Source organism: Phoca vitulina, unplaced genomic scaffold, assembly GCF_004348235.1.
Source record: "Phoca vitulina isolate PV1807 unplaced genomic scaffold, GSC_HSeal_1.0 scaffold23, whole genome shotgun sequence".
Lineage (NCBI taxonomy): Eukaryota > Metazoa > Chordata > Mammalia > Carnivora > Phocidae > Phoca > Phoca vitulina.
The window spans coordinates 16943974-16964415 of record NW_022589726.1 but is presented as its reverse complement, the minus strand read 5'-3'; the positions used below and the strand labels follow the sequence as shown (position 1 = coordinate 16964415).

The following is a 20442-nucleotide window of genomic DNA, read 5'->3' as shown; positions in this document are numbered from 1 at the left end:
TTTAGGGGAAGATTCCATATACTGAAAATATGAGAGAAGAAGACATTTTTATCTTTGGGCCGTTTTTCCTAACCTTTTAATTTTCATATACTTTGGTATTAATATACCGAAGTGTAATTTAAAAAATTCAAAATATGTGTAAGGCCTTAGTCAAGAGATAAAAATCTTGTCTATATTATGTAAATCTAAGGGAGCAAGTCAGTAGCCCTCCTTTGTACAAAGTATACTAGAATGTGTTAGATACTAAAAGTATCTGGTTTTTCTCCCTTCTGTTTTCTGCTTTAATTGAAGGGGGAAAAAAAAGATCATTTGAAAAGGATCTAGAAAATACTTAGGTAGGGATAAGACTTCTTTTTTTTTTTTTAAGATTTTATTTATTTATTTGACAGAGAGATCACGAGAGCAGGAACACAAGCAGGGGAAGTGGGAGAGGGAGAAGCAGGCCTCCTGCTGAGAAGGGAGCCCGATGCGGGGCTTGATCCCAGGACCCTGGGATCATGACCTGAGCCCAAGGCAGACACTTAACGACTGAGCCACCCAGGCGCCCCGGGATAAGACTTCTAAGGGCAAAAGATATCCATTTGATTATAACTTCTACCCTTAATTTTAAGTCTAAATATACCTGAACCAGTTGGTAAACTAGCAACAAACCAAGGTTATTATTTTAAAATTAACTAGCTGAAAAAAAAATTACAGCTTAAGAGGAACAAATTTTGGCCTGTTATACATTGGGTCTCGGTTCAGTTTAAGTACCAAGTATGTGAATATCTACTACGTGCATAGCACCAGGCTAGTGGTATATGGTATAGCAAATATAAAGTAGCATGCGATTCTGACTTCTCTTGGGAAGGTTTGTGGTATGATTGAGGCTGGACGCCTGGAAGGTTTAAATGTGGTGAGGATTAAGAATTAGACTTAAAAAGAAAAACCAAAACAAAACTAGAAAGGGCTTTCAATGGTTTAAGGGCAAGGGATGACATTTTAAAATGAACAGAGTAAAAAGAATAAGGTGTATTTAAGATGGGAGTAAACGGACTTCTAAGAGTTAAGAGGGGAGATTTGGAGACATGCTCCAAACTCAGCTTGTCATAAAAACTGTAGCTTTTGTTCTGTTCCGTTTTTTAAAGTAAGCTCCACACCCAGCGTGGGGCTTGAACTCACGACCCCGAGATCAAGAGTCACATGCTCTACTGACTGTGCCAGCCAGGTGCCCCCAAAACTGTATCTTTTAAGCATGGAAGATGTGTACAAAACTGATTGAAGAAGGTTGATCTGATTGTCATATAGTACATGACTTGGAGGAGGAGAAAAATAATTGGAGGATAAAGAACCTGATTAAGGAATTAGCGTAGCACACATGGTAGCTGTATTTCCTCTACTAATAAGGGAAATAGGCACATAAGCCCTCTGGCCTTTCGGTTGACAAATGAGGATATGAAAACAAGGAAGAATAAAAATATCCAGTGAAGCTTGTCATAGGAAAAATATTCTTTATTTAAATAAATAAAAACATGTTAAGATGCCAACAATGACTGGAGTTGTTACCTAAAACAGTTAAGATTTCCCCGAAGTTTAAAAAGAGACAATAAATTTTCTTTCTGCTGGCTCTTTAATCCACAGCTTCTCCATCAGTTTTTCTGACCTCTATGGGTAGAAAAAGAACATTAAGGTAATGTCATTTTGAAAGTGTTTTTATGGAAGACCTAAGCTTGATGTGCATTAGTTGCATTTCAAATAGAGTTCTAGATAGCTTTTTCTCCACAGTCTGACTTAAAGCCACTGGGACTTTCCCTGCTTTCTATTGTGGGGGAAGAAGGACTTAGAATAGAAAATAGGTTTAATTTTTTATTTACTTATATTTTTTTAAAGATTATTTATTTATTTGACAGAGAGAGACACAGCGAGAGAAGGAACACAAGTAGAGAGAGTGGGAGAGGGAGAAGCAGGTTCTCCGCTGAGCAGGGAGCCCGATGCGGGGCTCGATCCCAGGATCCTGGGATCATGACCTGAGCCGAAGGCAGACGCTTAACCGACTGAGCCATGCAGGCGCCCCAATAGGTTTATTTTTTTAAAGAATAAAAGTTTGTCTAAGAATCTTTGAAGATTTAGAATACATTGGTGGTATTATTAAAACTATGTTAAAAAACTATGTTTAAAAAAGTTACTCTACCTTTTCTCCAGGACTTATAGTTGTTAGGATGTTTGTCATCCATAGTCTCTTTTTTTATGTCTCTTGAGTCACTGTAGATGACGATCAAAAAGGGAAAGTTAGTTGAAGAACAGAACTAGAGATTTGGTCTAGATAACCAGCTCTAGGAGATTTAAATTACTTTATCAAAAAAGGTTGATATTATTAAAGGTCAGAGTAGGAATTATTGATTTTGTGCAAGCTTCTGTATTATATAGTTCCTTTGTACTTCCTGTCCCCCTGTGTATATGGTGGTAACTCCATTGATGGCTTCTCTAACCCTTAGATGTGCCCTTCAAGTTTGTTAGGTTGAGGATCCTTGTTAGTGTATTTCATGTGTAGTGTACTAATTATTTTCCCTTCCAAATTTTAGGAATTGGTTTTTTATTCCTTGAAAATCTTACATAGAATTGAGAACCTTGTGTAATCAAGTCCTTAATGGATTGAAGTCCTAAGTGAGACTTAGGGAGGGAATGGAAGTACTCAGAGCCCATGAGTACAGATCTTTCAAAATTCATAATTGAAGTTTAGGCATTTGCCATGCCTATGACCTAGTGGCCAGCTCACTTTAAAAGTCAAACTTAAGGGGCACCTGGGTGGCTCAGTTCGTTAAGCGTCTGCCTTCAGCTCAGGTCATGATCCCAGGGTCCTGGGATCGAGCCCCACATTGGGCTCCCTGCTCGGCGGGAAGCCTGCTTCTCCCTCTCCCACTCCCCCTGCTTGTGTTCCCTCTCTCGCTGTCTCTCTCTCTGTCAAATAAATAAATACAATCTAAAAAAAAAAAAAAAAAGTCAAACTTAAAGGTATTTTGCTCTCTATTCCAATAACTTCTATAAGATGATTTATCTTACCTTTCACAGACCAGCATTTTTGGAGCAAATGTCTTAAGAACAAATGAAGGAGAATGATGGGTGTTATCTAGAAAGAAAGAGAGGATGGAGACGTGATACAAGGCCTGAGCATTTTTATATTGTTGCAGAGAAAGCCATTGGCGGCAGAGATTTGAATCTCCCTTCCATAGTTGTTGCTGGGAATTGGCTGCTTTGCCAGGGACTGCATTCTTACCAACTTGATGTTAGGTATGGTCATATGACTAGTTTTTGCCAATGGAATGTGACTGGAAGTATTTTCTTCGGGGCCAAGATGCTTAAGGGGCACCTGTACCTCCATTCTCTTTTTGTGGCAGTTTGGGAAGCCAAGTGTGGAAGGTGACAGTCACAAGATGAAAAGAGCCTGTGTTCTCAAGGCACGATTCCCACTGAATACTTGCACTGGGCTTTTATACAAGGAAACATCTGTTGTATTAAACCATGATATCAATACAATTTGAACTTTATCTGTTAAAGGAACTTGCATTACTCTATTATATTCTCTTTTATAACGTGCTACATTTTATTTTATTTTTTTAAAACAAACATTATTTTTTTTAAGATTTTTATGTATTTGACAGAGACAGAGAGAGAGAGAGAGAGAGAGAGAGAGAACACAAGCAGGGGGAGGGGCAGAGGGAGAGGGAGAAGCAGGCTCCCTACTGAGCAGGGAGTCTGATGTGGGGCTCGATCCCAGGACCCCGGGGTCATGACCTGAGCCAAAGGCAGTCACTTAACCAACTGAGCCACCCAGGTGCCCTAACGTGCTACATTTTAGAGAAAGGATATCACTTAAGATAGGATAAACCCAAACCTTTCAGAATACAAGTTTCAGTTTATACCAAATACTTTTGTTCCGTGGAAAGTGACCAGATATTGGTAAGATAAGATTCTTTAAACTGTTATAAGTGATTTTAGGTTTTAATTAGACTCCTTTTTGCTGGGTTGCCTCTTCAGAGACAGATGAAATTCTCAGATTTGTTTGACTGTTTTGAAGGATTTTGTGGGAGGAGTATTAAGACTTAATTTACCCAGGACTACAGTACTTAATTAGCTACGAAGGACTTGGGGTCCAAGCCTTCATTTATGACTGTTCACTGATTCACCCTTGCTCACCTGTGTTCCAGACATCAGGGTCAAGGATCTGATTGGCAGTATTAGAAAGTTTTTCATTTGGTTCCAAACTTGGAGAGAGAAACTTTGGAAGGTTAAATGGCTCTGAAATAAAGCAGACCAGAAGTTATAGAAGCAGAGTAGAAACTTCCTTTTGTTTTTCATTCCTCTCATTTGGCTAAGACTTCCATAGTTATGAAATATGGAGGGTAGGGGGCAATAGCCCTTGATGTCACTTACCTGCCCCCCCAAATTAAACAAAACTTACCATCATCGGTAGCAGTTCTATTGACACAGTTAGCCTCGTGTTCCTTGAGCCTTTTGACTGGGACCACATGGCAAGCATTATATTTGCAGTTAGCCATCTTTTTAGCTATCTTCGGATTTTTCTAAAAGAGAAAAAGCTCTCGTTAAATGGCCATTATACAATGCCTGTATTCCACCCTCCATTCCTTTCTGGAAATGCTTAAGACAAACCATTTCCAACATTAAGAACTGCTAAGTGCTATGTATGGTCAGAAGCTTGTTCTTAAAAAAACAAAACAAAACAACAACAACAACAAAAACCTTTAACTTTTTATATTCTGAGTTTATTTTTCTCCCTCCAGTGACTTAACTTTTTTTTTTAATCAGGAAAACTTACCTTTCTACATGATGCCAGATGGTACTGTAACCTGCTGGCTGGCATCCTGTGGTTTGGGTCATAAGGACATATTTCTAAGGCTTCTGGCTCCATGAGGCCTAAATAGTAGGAACCATGGGTTGGCAAAGAAAATATTGACATTTAAGATCAGGTAGTTTTGACATAGGCCTACTTTCTGTTCTCAAAAGAATAGTGAGAGATATGGGTATCTTCCTATGAAAGTTTGTGATGACTAAAGCAATAGCCTAGTCAGTTAGGTAATAGAACTTCACTGCTTATATGCCTTGGAAAACCAAAAATTAACATTTGTACATATATTTTAGTCGTATAGGTTGTTTTGAATAGAATTCTTTGCCCTCAAATAGAGTATTAAACAGGCAGGGCTCCTTGGAAAGCTCACAGTACTGGGGTATGATGAAGTTTAACACCATCAGCTTGAGTGTTGAGAAAGCAAGGCTAGGGCAGCTGGTTCCTTTACTGTTCAGCATTGCTCCCTCCCATCTCTTTGCCAAATCTATCTAAATTAAGCTCTTTGTTAGAGAAGGATGCTACTTGTCAGATCAGCACAGCCACTTTTGGGGAGAGGGGATCAGAAGAATGAACAGTACCATGTTCAAGTTCAGGCTACTTTATAATTATGTGAGAATGCCAGTCTGAAATCTCTAAAGTTGTAGGTATTAACATATGAAGACTCCTAGAAGTGAACTAAGAATATACCATCTCAAATCTGCCACATTTTACTGCCAATAGGAGGCCTACTTTCCCTTATGGCTAGCTGTCTTTAGCTATCCTAGCAGATATTCACTTCAAGGATTCCCAAGTTTCCAGGCAACAGCTACAATTGAGATTTCTGCAAAGCAGGGACAGCATAGTCTGATAGGGGGGAAAAAGATCAAGGCAGACTGGCATAAGCAGTAAGGATAGAAAAGTGCCTAGAATAGCCCATTTCAATTCTGCTTTGCATCATGCCTAGGGCATAGACAAAGGGCACAGAGCTAGACTGTTAAATGTCAGATTTTCCTGAGGGCATTTAGATGATTAAGTCCAGGGATTTAGACTCAGGTACCTTTCAGGAACACAAGACAGGGTGGCTCTTTAAAGCTTACACTGCATATTAATGATAATATTAGAGCCACAAACACTTATTATAAAGTGAATTGGCTTTCTGGAAAATAAAGGTTGCGGTATAATCCAATATTGTGTGGTTATCTTTAGATTCTTAAAGATAATAGAAGAAGAGCTTTAATACTGATGCCTAATTATTGCTAGCTGAATATCCCATGTTGGGAGGCCAATATTATAATGGAGGCCATTTGGTTTAATACATGTTAGACTTGGCAAGAGGATTCCAGCCTCGATGCTACCTTGACAGTTAAACCGAGTCTAAAGGCTCTTGAAACCTACCTTATTCTTGAAGCAGTGTCTCTTAAGAATCTGAAGGGAAATGTCTGAATCTGAAGAGGCAAACAATCCTTCTGTAGGTCAAAACAAGGCAAATAGCTGAAGTTTGGGGAGAGGGAAAGCGAAGTACCTTTGTCAAGTGATGTGAATCAACTTTCTGTTCAAGCTACTCAATTCCTCTTCTCCCACCATATGGTCTATGGTTTCTCAGAGGTTTGGAAGTTTTTGATGTCATAGTTAAGTCTCAAAGAGGTGGATTTCAATCTTGGTTGTGCAGGAGAATCACTGAGTAGTTTTAAAGTGACAGATCTTCCAGAACTATTGGATCAGAATCTTCACAAATGGGGTCTGGCTAACTGTGGCTTTAAAGGAGTTCCCCAGGGGATTCTGATTTGTAGCCAGGGTTACGAGACCCTGCTCTGAGGTAATTAAGCCATCCTCAGGAGGGTTCTTTCCCTTTCCAGGAGGAACTGCTGCATGATCTTTCCAGTGGAGTTTCTCTAAAGACTACTAGTTGGAATGATTAGTCCCATCTTTAAACCTGGCCTTTTTCTTTATGGGGTGCCAAGTAGAATTTCACAAAAGTGACATAAGCTCACTACATACTAAAAAACCCAAAATTTTACTTTCTTTTTGGCATTCTTAATCCAGCATACCGGGCCTTGAGCCAAATGTTTACAAACACTGTATCATCTAACCACTTCTACATGTATATGAGAGATTACCACTGTTTTATAGATTAGGAAACCAATTCAGTGGTGATAGATACCCTAAAGTTACAAAGCTAGTACATGTTTGGGTGACATGATTAATATTATTTGAGGTAATATATGTAAAGCCCTTAAAGTACGTGGTACATAGTAAGTAACTAGGTCATCACGTCACATGTCGTAACTTAGTTAATACACGCAATATCTGCATGCGATAGGAAAGATTCTCAATATCCTCTCCACTTTGCAGGCAGGGAAACTGGATCAGAGCTGCTAAATGATAGAGTTGGGATGTGGACTCAAGCTTTCTGGCTCCAGACCTGGGCTCTTTGCCTCTAAGTCATAAGGCTTAGTCCACTGGACTCAACAATATTCAAGCCCCAAATTCTGTCTGATGCCAAAATGTAGGCTTTTCTCATATACCAAGTACAAGGAAACGAGTGTTTCCAGGCTCCAGCAATCTCACAGTTCAGCTGAGGTGGCAGGATAATGTGAAATAGGCATATCAAGGTGGGACCTAATTTAGATGTGAAATACGTGGTAGAGACCAAATACTGTTGGAGTTCAGCAAGAGCTCGACTTAGGACTCTTTGAGCCAGATCCAGAAGATTGACTAGGATTTGGGTCAGCAAGAGGGAAAGCATACATACTTAAGTGAGAAAGGCAGAAATGAACATGGCACATGCGCAGTAGACTACTAGGTTTGTCCCTGCTAGGTTGGGGAGTACATATTAGGGAACAGGAACAAACTAGATCAGCGTTGTAGGGAGAGTCTTCAACAAAATTTTCAGGAGGATAAGAAATGTGAGTGAAAAATATCCAGTAGAACTATACTAACCTGTTAAGAGGGCTGTGGCTGTACTAGGGCTCAGCTTCCTACGAGCTGGTGCCTCACTGCCTGCTCTTAATCTCCCCCATCAATGTGAAAGACCAGTAGAAATCCCGCAAATGCCTGTAGTAGAACCTGGGTTTCTTTGATAACAGCAGATGATTCAAATCTTTGGGGCCAATAGTACCTTATGCCAGACCTCTAACCTTCTAGGGACTCTATCCAGTAAATAAACTGAAAGGCAGATTCTATTTTCCGAAAGTGTAAAGTTTCCATTAGAGATGTTTGAAATTTCAGGTGTTAAGCACTGCTGTCTTCTTGCTTCTTTCTTTCTTTCTTTATTTATTATTTTTTATTTTTTTTTTATTAAATGTTTTATTTATTTATTCATGAGAGTCAGAGAGAGAGAGAGAGAGAGAGAAAGAGAGGCAGAGGCAGAGGGAGAAGCAGGCTCCCCGCCTAGCAGGGAGCCCGATGCGGGACTCGATCCCAGGACCCTGGGATCATGACCTGAGCCGAAGGCAGACGCTTAACCATCTGAGCCACCCAGGCGCCCTCTTCTTGCTTCTTTAAAAAATATATTCTCTTGGGAACAAACATATTAAGTTTATGTATTTAAGCTTAATTAAGTTTCTGTATATAATAATGCTAATCAGCTCCCTTCATCCCTCCACCCCAGGGTTTACTGGGATAATGTAAGAGCCCTGGATATGGAAAATGAGAATGATTGAAAAGCGGAGAAAAGGTATTGGATAGGAAGTAGATATGAAGACAAATCAATGTAGAATTTTTCTGAGGACCTTCTGCTTCTTGCCTTGAAAGAAACTTGAAAGTGAGTCTGTTTTCTTGAGTTAGGGAGCTAAGGCCCGGTTAGAATGGCAAGAATATTTTAGTGCTCAAATTCATTCAGTCTTCCAAGATTTAAAGTCTACTATTAGGGTGCCTGGGTGGCTCAGTCGTTAAGTGTCTGCCTTAGGCTCAAGTCGTGGTCCCGGGGTCCTGGGGTTGAGCCCCACATTGGGCTCCCTGCTCAGCGGGAAGCCTGCTTCTCCCTCTCCCACTCCCCCTTCTTGTATTCCCTCTTTCGCTGTCTCTCTCTCTGTCAAATAAATAAATAAAATCTTTAAAAGAATAAAGTCTACTATTAATTTCCTCTTGTTAATCTCAGTTAATTTGGTTCTTCATGGGGCCTATTTCCCAAGTTAGTCTTTTTTTTTTTTTTAAGATTTTATTTATTTATTTGACAGAGAGAGATATAGCGGAGAGGGAAGACAAGCAGGGGGAGTGGGAGAAGGAGAAGCAGGCCCCCTGCCGAGCAGGGAGCCTGATGCGGGGCTCGATCCCAGGACCCTGGGATCATGACCTGAGCCTAAGGCAGACGCTTAATGGCTGAGCCACCCAGGTGCCCCTTCCCAAGTTAGTCTTAATAATTCAACAAATAAATCAGCATATTTACTGAGTGGTTACTGGGTCCAAGAGATTAGTGTTTCTCAACATGTATCTGACGGAACATTTGTCTCAAAACCTTCCAGGGTACTTACAAATGCATATTTCTAGGCCCCACTGCAGACTTCCTAATCCTGAATCTCAGGGGATGGGATTGATCTCAATTTCTTAAGCACCTTTAAGAAGGTGGACTAGAGGGGTGCCTGGGTGGTTCAGTCAGTTAAGTGTCTGCCTTCAGCTCAGGCTCAGGTCATGATCTCAGGGTCCTGGGATTGAGCCCCACATCCGGCTCCCTGCTCAGCGGGGAGTCTGCTTCTCCCTCTCCCTCTGCCCCCCTCCCTCCTGTTCATGCTCTCTCTCTCAAAAAAAAAAAAAAAAAATCTTAAAAAAAAAAGAACTATTGTACTAGAGCTGTGGTTCTCAAACTTGAGAATGCACTGGAATTACCTGGAAGGCTTTTTGAAACAGAGTACTGGACCCTACCTCAGAGTTTTGGAGTTAGTCGGTCTGGGGTGGGTCCTGAGAATTTGCATGTCTAACAAGTTTCAAGGTGATGCTGATATGACTACACTTTAAGAATCACTGTACTAGAGTATTATGAAAGATATAAAAAAATATTAGATACAATTCCTGTCATTAGGGGCTTATGATGTAGTAGGGGGAAATAAGGTATATACCTAAAAATATAGTGAAGAATATGGTGTTCTGTATAATATTTGACACTAGATGGGGTAATGAGGAAGAGTTGGGATTTAATCTGGGCCCTAAAAGATGGATAGACCTAAGGTTCAGCTGAGAATAACAGGCATTCTTGATGGGGTTATATAAAAGCGGAAGTAGTATAAAGGTGTATGGGAGTGGGGAGGGTCGATCCTTTTTTGTCTAGTGTTGAGCTTTTTATAGGACACTAGTGAAGGGTTAAGGCCAAAAAGGTTGGTACCAGACTGTGGATACAGTTAAGTGTCTGCCTTAGGCTCAAGTCGTGGTCCCGGGGTCCTGGGGTTGAGCCCCACATTGGGCTCCCTGCTCAGCGGGAAGCCTGCTTCTCCCTCTCCCACTCCCCCTTCTTGTATTCCCACTTAACACTTCTTAGTTATGGAAGTGTTATCTTAGACTGTGGAAGAGCCTTGAGAGCCTGTCCCTCTCCCTTGCCTCCACCCGCTTTGCAATCTTACCAAAAGTGCTGCACCGCTAAAAAGAGGAAATGTCTCCTGCTGAGTGTGCAAGAGGAAGCACAAGAAAATTCTGAAGGTCTGTGAGCCGTAATGACTGCTTTCACCCATGAGCCAATTGTAGAGGCAACAGGAAGACCAGCGCACCAACCAGGCTGGGTCCCTCCGCCCAGGGGGTGTCACCACCCAAGCTGAAAGTGTTTGGGGAGATTAGACATTGCTGTCCGGATACTCCTCTCTCTCGGTGGCCATCATGTCTTTGACCTCTGCCTACCAGCATAAATTAGCCGAGAAGCTCACTATCCTGAATGATCGAGGTCAGGGGGTTCTCATCCGCATGTATAACATCAAGAAGGTAAGCATGAGCAACTGGACTTGTACCACTTATTCCAGCAAGAGTAGGACAGGGGACCCTGAGGCCGGCAGTTCCAGGGGTTAGACTCCCTCTTCTTTCCCCGCTGGTTTTAACTGGCCTTCAGTCACTCGGATTACATAGGCCAGCCAGTGCCGGGAGGCAGAAGGGGAGGCTTTTTCTAGGTATGAATCTTGCTCCAGTGACAGTGTCTGCTTTCTGCTGGGTATATGAGGGTAGAAAATAATTTTGTTCTGAGTCACTTGAATAAAGGTCTGGGGTCTAGAATTCTGGGTCTCATTGTTTATTGCTGCTCCCCCATACTCTGAATATATCCAAAGTGGGGTCTATGGCAAAAACTTTTCCATGGAAGTACTTCCCTCCAAGGAAAAAGTAGATATGACATTTCAATAAAATATGGGTAGATGCCTTCTGAGGTACTCAGTGTCTGAGAGTTCATGCTGCAGTTGTGTGTGTGTGCTTAGGATAGGAACTATGGAATTGAGAGATGCTGGGGACAAGATCAGGCTGGGGTGAGGGGCTGGGCCTAGGGAAGTGAAGAGATAAAGATGAGCAAGTGTGGGGAGTTTCTGAAAGAGAAAATAGGGAGAGGGAACTTTTGCGCATTTTGTAATAAAACAAAATGTATTTAAAACATGGTTTCTCTGACCCCATGTCCCCCACAAACACCCTTTGGGATGAGATACTTACATATGGACATTGTGACACACTCACCCATGAAGTCTAACCCCCAAGCAGCTTCTTTTCTCACTCCTTCCGGCTTCAGCTGAGGGGTGGGGAGAGAGCTTCCTCTTTGTACTGGGGCTGAGCAGACACTGAACTCCTCTTGGTAAGACAAGATACCCAGGTTGTTCAGCTCTACTGATAGTTGGCTTCATGCCCTGAAGCTTGTTTCTCATCTACTGTTATGCTTTTGTAATTAATTCCCAGATTCTCTTTCCATAAGAGAGACCGTGTGTAAATGAATGCAGCAGGAAGAAGTATGTTTGGAGGGATGGGAGAAAGGGTTAAAATATAGTGTGTTTTATTGGTGCAGACTTGTTCAGACCCCAAATCCAAACCACCTTTCTTACTGGAAAAGTCCATGGAATCTTCTCTCAAGTACATCAACAAGAAATTTCCCAACATAGATGTCCGAAACAGCACGGTGAGAACATGGTCCCCTCTGCCCCTTTCTCTGAAATAACTTTACACTTGGGTGGCTTAAACTCTCCTCTTTTGACTGCCTTTCTTTGAAGTTGGCAAGGGATGGAGTAGCCTTCTTTTAGTTTTCCTGGGCTCAATCACAGAGCTTCAGGTTCTTGTAGTCTTGAGAATTCTGAGATAAGATGGGATTCTCTCAGGGTAGGTTAGAATAAAGCATTGCCCCTTTCTCCATTGCAAGATTCATGAGAACACCTCGTCCTTGTAGAGGAAGACAAGTTTGATCAACCCAGCAGGGTGAATATATTTTCTGCTGTTCCTATTTCCAACTTAATGTTTCCTTGCTAATTATCTTAGTTATGCATCTCATGAACTATCCCTTACTTCTCCCCTATTAAATGTTAGCCCTAGATTTCTTACCATTGTACCTGTAGCATCTTCTCACTCTGCCTCTTTTGACTTTAATATAAATGGTAAGCTTCCTTGATTGAAAGGGACCTTGAAATTTCCTCTCATTTAGCATTCTGTATCTAGTCAGGATCACATGCATCATTCTTTCTAGAGAATCTCCTCTGTTTAAGACCTTCAAAGTATTGGATATTTTCCAACTTTGCCAGTGTATTTCAAGCCTCTTCAAGACGTTTTAGGTTGGGGTGCTTGGGTGGCTCAGTCGGTTGAGTGTCTGCTTTTCAAAAAGCTCAGGTCTTGATCCCAGGTCCTGGGATTGAGCCCCGCATCAGGCTCCCTGCTCAGCGGGGAGCCTGCTTCTCCCTCTCCCTCTGCCATTTCCCCTGCTTGTGCTCTCTCTCTGTCAAATAAATAAATAAAATCTTAAAAAAAAAAGAGAATGTTTTAGGTGTAACTCCTATTCTTCTTGGGTTACTTTGATCAATTGTCTTCTTATTTTGTGTTTTAAAATTTTTGTTTTGTGTTTCTCTCAGCAACATTTAGGACCAGTACATCGGGAAAAATCTGAGATAATTAGATTTCTCACCAACTACTACCAGTCATTTGTGGATGTCATGGAATTTCGGGTGAGCTCTCCCAGCCCAGGTCCCCAATGTAGGCATTATCCTTCAGAGGTTATTCCTTCTTTAGTAGATGTTCATTTTTTAAAAAAGATTCTATTTATGTATTTAGCACACGAGTGGGGGGAGGGGCAGAGGAAGAGGGAGAGAGAGAATCTCAAGCAGGAGCCCAATGTGGGACTTCCATCTCACGACCCTGAGATTATGACTTGAGCTGAAATCAAGAGTCGGATGCTTAACCAACTGAGCCACCCAGATGCTCCTAGTAGATGTTCATTTATGTTGCAAGTTACACAATAGTGTCTGATATAATTATATTTCATTTAAAAGGATACGTAGGCTTATACACATAGTATGTACATAGGAAAGATTTGGAACATTATACATGAAACTGTTAGAAATAACTACCTTTGGGGTGAATTATGATCAGCTTTAATTTATTAAACTATAATTTTTTTTTAAAAGATTTTTATTTATTTATTTGACAGAGAGAGAGAGAGACAACAAGAGAGGGAACACAAGCAGGGGGAGTGGGAGAGGAAGAGCAGGCTTCCCACGGAGCAGGGAACCTGATGTGGGGCTCTATCCCAGGACCCTGGGATCACGACCTGAGCCAAAGGCAGACGCTCAACGACTGAGCCAGCCAGGCGCCCCTAAACTATACATTTTAAATATTATTAAGTATTCACGTATTTTAAGTATGATTCCCCAATATTTTATTACAAATCTACTGAAAAATTTCAGGAGTATTACAATGAATATTCTTCTACTCTTCTCCTGGAGTTCCTAATCATTAGTATTTTGCCATGTTTGCTTATCTTTATTTTTTTTCTGAACCATTCGAGTTAGTTGCAGATATTATGACATTTCCCTTCCTAAATACTTTAGCATATATCTAAGAACAAGAATATTTTCTTACATAACCCTAAAGCAATTATCTCACTCAGAAAATGTAACATTGTTACAATATTATTAGTTTTAATGTATAGCCCATGTTCACATTCTCATGGATAATACATTGAATACATTGTCATGTCTCTGTAGTCTTTAGAATAGTTCCCAGCCTTTTTTTTTTTTTTTTTTTGGTCTTCCATGACACTGACCTTTTTGAAGAGTCCAAACTAGTTATTTTTCAGAATATTCTTCAATTTGGTTTTGTCTGATTTGTTAATTGTCTGGTTGTAATATTTGGTAGCAATACTATATAGATGGTATTTTTATTTGAGTTTTTTTTTTTTTAAAGATTTTATTTATCTATTTGACAGAGAGAGACACAGTGAAAGAGGGAACACAAGCAGAGGGAGTGGGAGAGGGAGAAGCAGGCTTCCCGCAGAGCAGGGAGCCCGACGTGGGGCTCGATCCCAGGACCCTAGGATCATGAACTGAACCGATGGCAGACGCTTAACGACTGAGACACTCAGGCGCCCCTTTATTTGAGTTTTAAATAATGAGCAGGAACTATTTTTGTAATTGTAAACCAACTGTAAGAATTATTTGGTCTAATGTTTTTGAAGGGCAAATTGATAATGTGTTTCAAAAGTCTTAAAAACATATGCTTTTTAATGTATCAATTTTACTTCTAGAAATTATTCTTTTTTCCCTAGAAATTATTCTTTTTTTTTTTTTAAAGATTTTATTTATTTATTTGACAGAGAGAGACACAGCGAGAGAGGGAACACAAGCAGAGGGAGTGGGAGAGGGAGTAGCAGGCTTCCCACGGAGCAGGGAGCCCGATGCGGGGCTCGATCCCAGGACCCCGGGATCATGACCTGAGCCGAAGGCAGACGCTTAACGACTGAGCCACCCAGGCACCCCCGTAGAAATTATTCTTAAGGAAATAATCAGAAGTGCAAAGATATGTAAAAGAATGTACCCTTGGGGTGCCTGGGTGACTCAGTGGGTTAAGCGTCTGCCTTCAGCTCAGTTCATGATCCTGGGGTCCTGGGATCGAGCCCCTTGTCGGGCTCCCTGCTTAGTGGGGAGCCTGCTTCTCCTTCTCCCTCTGCCTGCCTCTCTGCGTACTTGTGCTCTCTCTAGCTCTCTGTCAAATAAATGAATAAAATCTTAAAAAAAAAAAAAAAGAGAATGTACTCTTAAAAGAAAAGAATGTATTCTGTTGCATTAAGATAATGACAAGTTGAGGGGTACCTGAGTGGCGTCGTCGGTTGGGCGTCCGACTCTTGATTTTGGCTCAGGTCATGATTTCATGGGTCCTGGGATTGAGCCCGGCTTTGGTTCCATCCTCAGCAGGGAGTTGGCTTGGGGATTCGCTCCCTCTGCCCCTCCCCCCACCCGTGCAGAGAGAGGCACGCGCGCCCACACACATTCTCTCTCTCTTGAATAAATAAATAAATCTTAAAAAAAATAGCGACAAGTTGATAATTGATGTATCCAATATATAAAGATTTGGTTAAAAGTTCAGAGTATATGCCTATAAATGGATATATAGCTGTGAAAGATGTTAATATATATTTATGTTAATCGGCATAGAAAAATGTTCTTCAGGGGCGCCTGGGTGGCTCAGTCATTAAGCCTCTGCCTTTGGCTCAGGTCATGATCCCAGGGTCCTGGGATTGAGCCCCGCATCGGGCTCCCTGCTCGGCCTGGAACCTGCTTCTCCCTCTCCCGCTCCCCCTGCTCGTGTTCCCTCTCTAGCTGTCTCTCTCTCTGTCAAATGAATAAATAAAATCTTTAAAAAAAAAAAAAAAAAGGAAAAATGGTCTTCATATGTTCTTTAATGTAAAAGCAAATTATAATACAGTAAGACATAAGATGTCCCTAATATAGCATATATTTACTTGGATAAACATGCATATAAATAAAATTTGAACTTCTGATGGGTGGGATTTTGAGAGGTTTTAAAAATTAATTAAAATTATGCCTGTTTGTATTTTCTAATTTTTCTGCAATTAGCATGTATTATTTATGAATTTAAGAAATAACACAAATGTTAGCCATTTGAGCAATCCGAGTTTGTGATGGTATCAGTATTTCTTCAGTGATGCAAGAATATGAAACCCTGCTTTGGGCACCCTGTGTCTACCCAAGGGGGCTAATCGAAGCCACTCAACACACAATGAAGAGAGAAGTGGGGCCATGGAAAACTGTAAAATCTGAAAGAGGGTCAGGTCAGAAGTTATTAATCTTGGAATTGAGAGTAGTGGTTAGGAAGAAGGTAGGCACTGGTGGGGGTGGTTAAAAGAATGCTGGATGCATATAAAGAAGCCTCTCACTAGGAAAGGTTGGAGTCCAAAGGGGATTTTAAGACACTGCTGGTTGCCGCATTGGTAAAGTTCGGAGCCCAGGGTGTATGGTATGGCTCATTTAGGGCAAGAGGGATAATAGAGACACTGAGGTGTTGTGCATTGTAAGGTAGATAGGCTCTGAATCAGACAGACCTGGTTTCAAATCTCAGCTTTAACACTTACCAGATGTATGACTTTAGACAAGAATCCCAGTTTCTTTATCCATAAAATGGGGAAATAAGATTTCCTATGTGAGGTATTTGTGAGAATTAAATGAGGTAATGCATGGAAAACATCTAGCTTAATGTTGAGCATATAGTAAGCTTAGAGGCCAACAAATGTTAATTCCATTCTCTTCTGATTCTTACCTTTAAGAGGATAAGACTTATGTAGTGACATTGTGTGAGTGGCTGAAAGCAAACCTGAGCTAAAACCTGTGGGAACTGGGTTGCAAGAAGGAGTTGTAGAAAGGCCCTCCCAGTAACTGAAGTCACATAGAGCTAGACAGGTTCAGAAGTCATGTAGTACAGAGGGGAAAATCATGGGCTCCATGTTCTCATTCTGGTACTATCCCTTACTAGTTTTTGATCATGTGCAAGTATCTTAATTGCTCCTAGCTTTGGTTTCTCCATGAGTTAATTTAGATAAGGCCTTTTGGGGAAGATAATATGGAAACACTTTTTCCCTATTTTAAAAAATTTGACAAATATATACACCTATGTAACAACCACCACAGTGACAGTATAGAAAATTACCTTTGGGTGCCTGGGTGGCTCAGGCAGTTAAGCGTCTGCCTTCAGCTCAGGTCATGATCCTGGGGTCCTGGTATGGAGCCCCACATCGGGCTCCCTGCTGAGCAGGGAGCCTGCTTCTCCCTCTGCCTCTCTCTCTCTGTCTCTCATGAATAAATAAATAAAATCTTAAAAAAAAAAAAGAAAGAAAATTTCCATCACCTCCAAATGTTCTCTGAGCCTTTTTTTCCTCAGTCAATCCCTGCCTCCCCAACCTCTGGTCCTAGGCAACCATTTTTTTTTTTTTTAAAGATTTTATTTATTTATTTGACAGAGAGAGACACAGTGAGAGAGGGAACACAAGCAGGGGGAGTGGGAGAGGGAGAAGCAGTCTTCCCGCTTCCTGTAGGCAACCATTAATGTGCTTTCTAAATTAGAATTTTCTTCTCTTTTCTAGAGGTTCATATAATTAGAATTTATACAGTATGCATTCCTTTATGTCTGGTTTCTTTCACTCAGTATAATGTTTTTGAGATTTATCTTTGCTGTTTCATGTAACTACAATTCAATTCCTATGTTTTTAAGAAGATTTTATTTATTTCTTTGAGAGAGAGAGAGAGAGAGAGACCACAAGAGGGGTAGGGTCAGAGGGAGAAGCAGACTCCCTGCTGAGCAGGGAGCCTGATGGGGGACTCGATCCTGGGACTCAGGGATCGTGACCCGAGCCAAAGGCAGTCGCTTAACCAACTGAGCCACCCAGGCACCCTCATTTGCTATTTTTGTTGAGTACTATTCCATTGTATGGATACAATTTATCCATTTACCTGTTGATGGACATTTGGGTTGTGTCCATTATGCATATTTTTGGCCATTATGCACAAGATGCTATATACATTTGAGTACAAATCATTGTGGGAACGTATTTTTCATTTCACTTGGGTAAATAATTTAGAAGTTGAATTGCTAAATCAAATGGTATGTGTGTGTTTAATTTTATAGGAAACTGCCAAACTTTTTCCCAAAGTCATTGTTCCATTTTCTCTTCTTGTCAGCAATATATTAGTATTCCAGTTGTTCCCCATTTTTATCAGCACTTACTATTATCAGACTTAACTTTTAGCCATTCTCATGGGTATATGATGGTATCTTGTTGTTTTAATTTGCATTTCCCTGACGACTAATCTTGTTGAACATCTTTTCATTTGCTTATTGGCCATTTGTATATTTGTTATTGTAAAGATCTGCTCAAGTCTTTGGCAACGTATTTTTAAAATAAAAATATATATACTTTTTGATCTAGCAGTTCTGCTTTTGTAAAAATGAAAGTACCAATATGGCAGGAATAGGGAACAAAGGATAGGCCAGGAATTGGGAACAAAGCAAATGTCCATTAGTGAGAAAAAGGCTGAATGAATTGGCCATATCATGGGCTATTATGTGGCCATTAAAAAGAAGTGCTTTAGTGTTCTACCAGATGACTTGGAGGACTTTCAGCAGGTAAGGTTGAATGAGAAAAGCAATATGGCAAGAAGAGTACAATATTATCTCAGTTTTCTAACACAAGTGATGATCAAAAACCTGTCTCTCTAGCTCTTTCTTTTTTCCCCTCTCTATCTGAATAGGATTGTATAAATAGGGAGAAAATTAAGAAAGGCCATACTGGGTTGTTAAACTGGTTTACCTGGGGGTTGGCACAGGATGGAGGGTGGGTGCTAATGTCAGGGGGAGGGAGGTATCCACAATAAAACCGCATATTTATTTAGGTAAAATTATGTATGAAAAGAAAAAAATCCCTATCACACTGGAATGAGGGTTAAAGGAAGTATATACAAATGACCTGTAAGTATTTAGCACATAGTAGGTGGTCAGTAAATAGAAACACATAGAAAATTGGGTAGTATTCCCACTTGTTAATGATTAATTTCTGAGAGCAGGAGATGGAATCCAAGAACAAACTTTGGGATTCATCAATAAAAATGGGCCTGATTTCTGGTATCTTAGAAAGAGCCTATAAGAGGATGCGGAGAAAGGGGAACCCTCTTACACTGCTGGTGGGAATGCAAGCTGGTACAGCCACTCTGGAAAACAGTATGGAGGTTCCACAAAAAGTTAAAAATAGAGCTACCCTGTGACCCAGCAATTGTACTATTGCGTATTTACCCCAAAGATACAAATGTAGTGATCCGAAGGGGCACCTACACCCCAATGTTTATAGCAACAATGTCCACAATAGCCAAACTATGGAAAGAGCCCAGATGTCCATCAACAGATGAATGGAGAAAGAAGATGTGGGATAAAACACAGTGGACTATTACTCAGCAATCAAAAAAAAAAAAAAAGAAATCTTGCCATTTGCAATGTTGTAGATGGAACTAGAAGGTATTATGCTAAGCGAAATAAGTCAATCAGAGAAAGACAATTATCATAGGATTTCACTCATATGTGGAATTTAAGAAACAAAACAGAGGAGCATAGAGGAAGGGAGGGAAAAATAAAACAAGATGAAATCAGAGAGGGAGACAAACCATAAGAGACTCTTAACCATAGGAAACAAACTGAGGGTTGCTGGAGGGGAGGGGGGTAGGGGGATGGGGTAACTGGGTGATGAGCTTCAAGGAAGGCATGTGATGTAATGAGCATGGGATGTTATATACAACTGATGAATCACTGAACTCTACTTCTGAAACTAATAATGCATTATATGTTAATTATTGAATTTAAATAAAATAAAAAAAAGAAAGAGCCTATCAGATGATCTTCATTTTATAATCTTTTTTTGTGGAGGAAGGGGAACTGGGATGATAAAATCAGAGAGTGTGCATAATATAGTAGTGACTTGTGCCTTTGGAAACATGAGCATATGGTAGGGTAAGCTTGATAGGGGTCCACTGCTGGCTTTCTGAGAAGGAACTCCCTCTATTCAGCAATGTTTCCCTTATGTTATTTGGTGGCTGTCTAGGACCTATAAGGGAGAGAACCTTTCCCTTAAAATTCTGGTAGTACATGTCATCTTCTCTTTATCCTTTATTCATTCTCATTTCCAATTCTACCCCCAGGATCATGTATATGAACTTCTCAACACCATTGATGCCTGCCAGTGCCATTTTGATATTGTAAGATTCTTTGTAATTCTCTTCTATCCTCAGAGCCATAGAAAAGGTCTTGGTTGGGACAGTGTGGGTTGGGAAGGGACTGGAAGAATGGCTATTCCTTCAGGATTATAATATAAAATATAATATAATATAATATAATATAATATACTGTATTATTCATTCTAGGACTGTAATTCTTTTATATCAAGTGCTAAAGTTAAAGTATATATGTGTTAAGTAAATCAGAAGTATGATTTAATATAAAAATTACACAAAAATGTTCTTATTGCACCTCTTCTAACCTCCAGATGCTACCATATCTCCTGGCCTTTTTGTATCTTGAGCTCACTTTTAACCCCTGACTGTTGTTCCAATGTTCTCCTTCTGAATTTTCCATCCTGCCAGTCTTCCTTCTAAAGAGACCCTTTCAAAGTCTATTTGGCACTATCTGTAATGGTT

The 20442-nt window shown here is 40.4% G+C and overlaps 2 protein-coding genes across 3 annotated transcripts in view; one reads left to right on the top strand and one right to left on the bottom strand.

Annotated features, from left to right (window-relative positions):
* Window positions 1-4159: 4159 nt before the first annotated feature.
* Window positions 4160-4906, bottom strand: LOC116642605 (gametocyte-specific factor 1-like). Its single transcript, XM_032421085.1, has 3 exons — window positions 4814-4906; window positions 4439-4559; window positions 4160-4173 (listed from the first exon to the last, which is right to left on the bottom strand). The coding sequence occupies exons 1-3, from the start codon at window positions 4904-4906 to the stop codon at window positions 4160-4162; spliced, it is 228 nt and encodes a 75-aa protein (XP_032276976.1).
* Window positions 4907-10565: 5659 nt separating this feature from the next.
* The window catches only part of NCKAP1L (NCK associated protein 1 like), a 40998-nt gene continuing 31121 nt past the window's right edge, over window positions 10566-20442 (top strand). For both annotated transcript variants that reach the window (XM_032420946.1, XM_032420947.1), the window contains exons 1-4: window positions 10566-10726; window positions 11781-11891; window positions 12829-12921; window positions 19948-20004. In XM_032420946.1, the coding sequence (XP_032276837.1) occupies window positions 10625-10726; window positions 11781-11891; window positions 12829-12921; window positions 19948-20004 (363 nt within the window). In that variant the 5' untranslated portion in view covers window positions 10566-10624. The remainder of the gene's footprint in view (window positions 10727-11780; window positions 11892-12828; window positions 12922-19947; window positions 20005-20442) is intronic.

Bases quoted from the DNA above. Each gene is read 5' to 3' on its own strand.
- LOC116642605 (XM_032421085.1), bottom strand. From the start codon at position 4,906: ATGGAGCCAGAAGCCTTAGAAATATGTCCTTATGACCCAAACCACAGG. The intron at 4,560-4,813 runs GTAAGTTTTCCT...TTTCTCTTTTAG, and splicing joins ATCTGGCATCATGTAGAAAG to AAAAATCCGAAGATAGCTAA.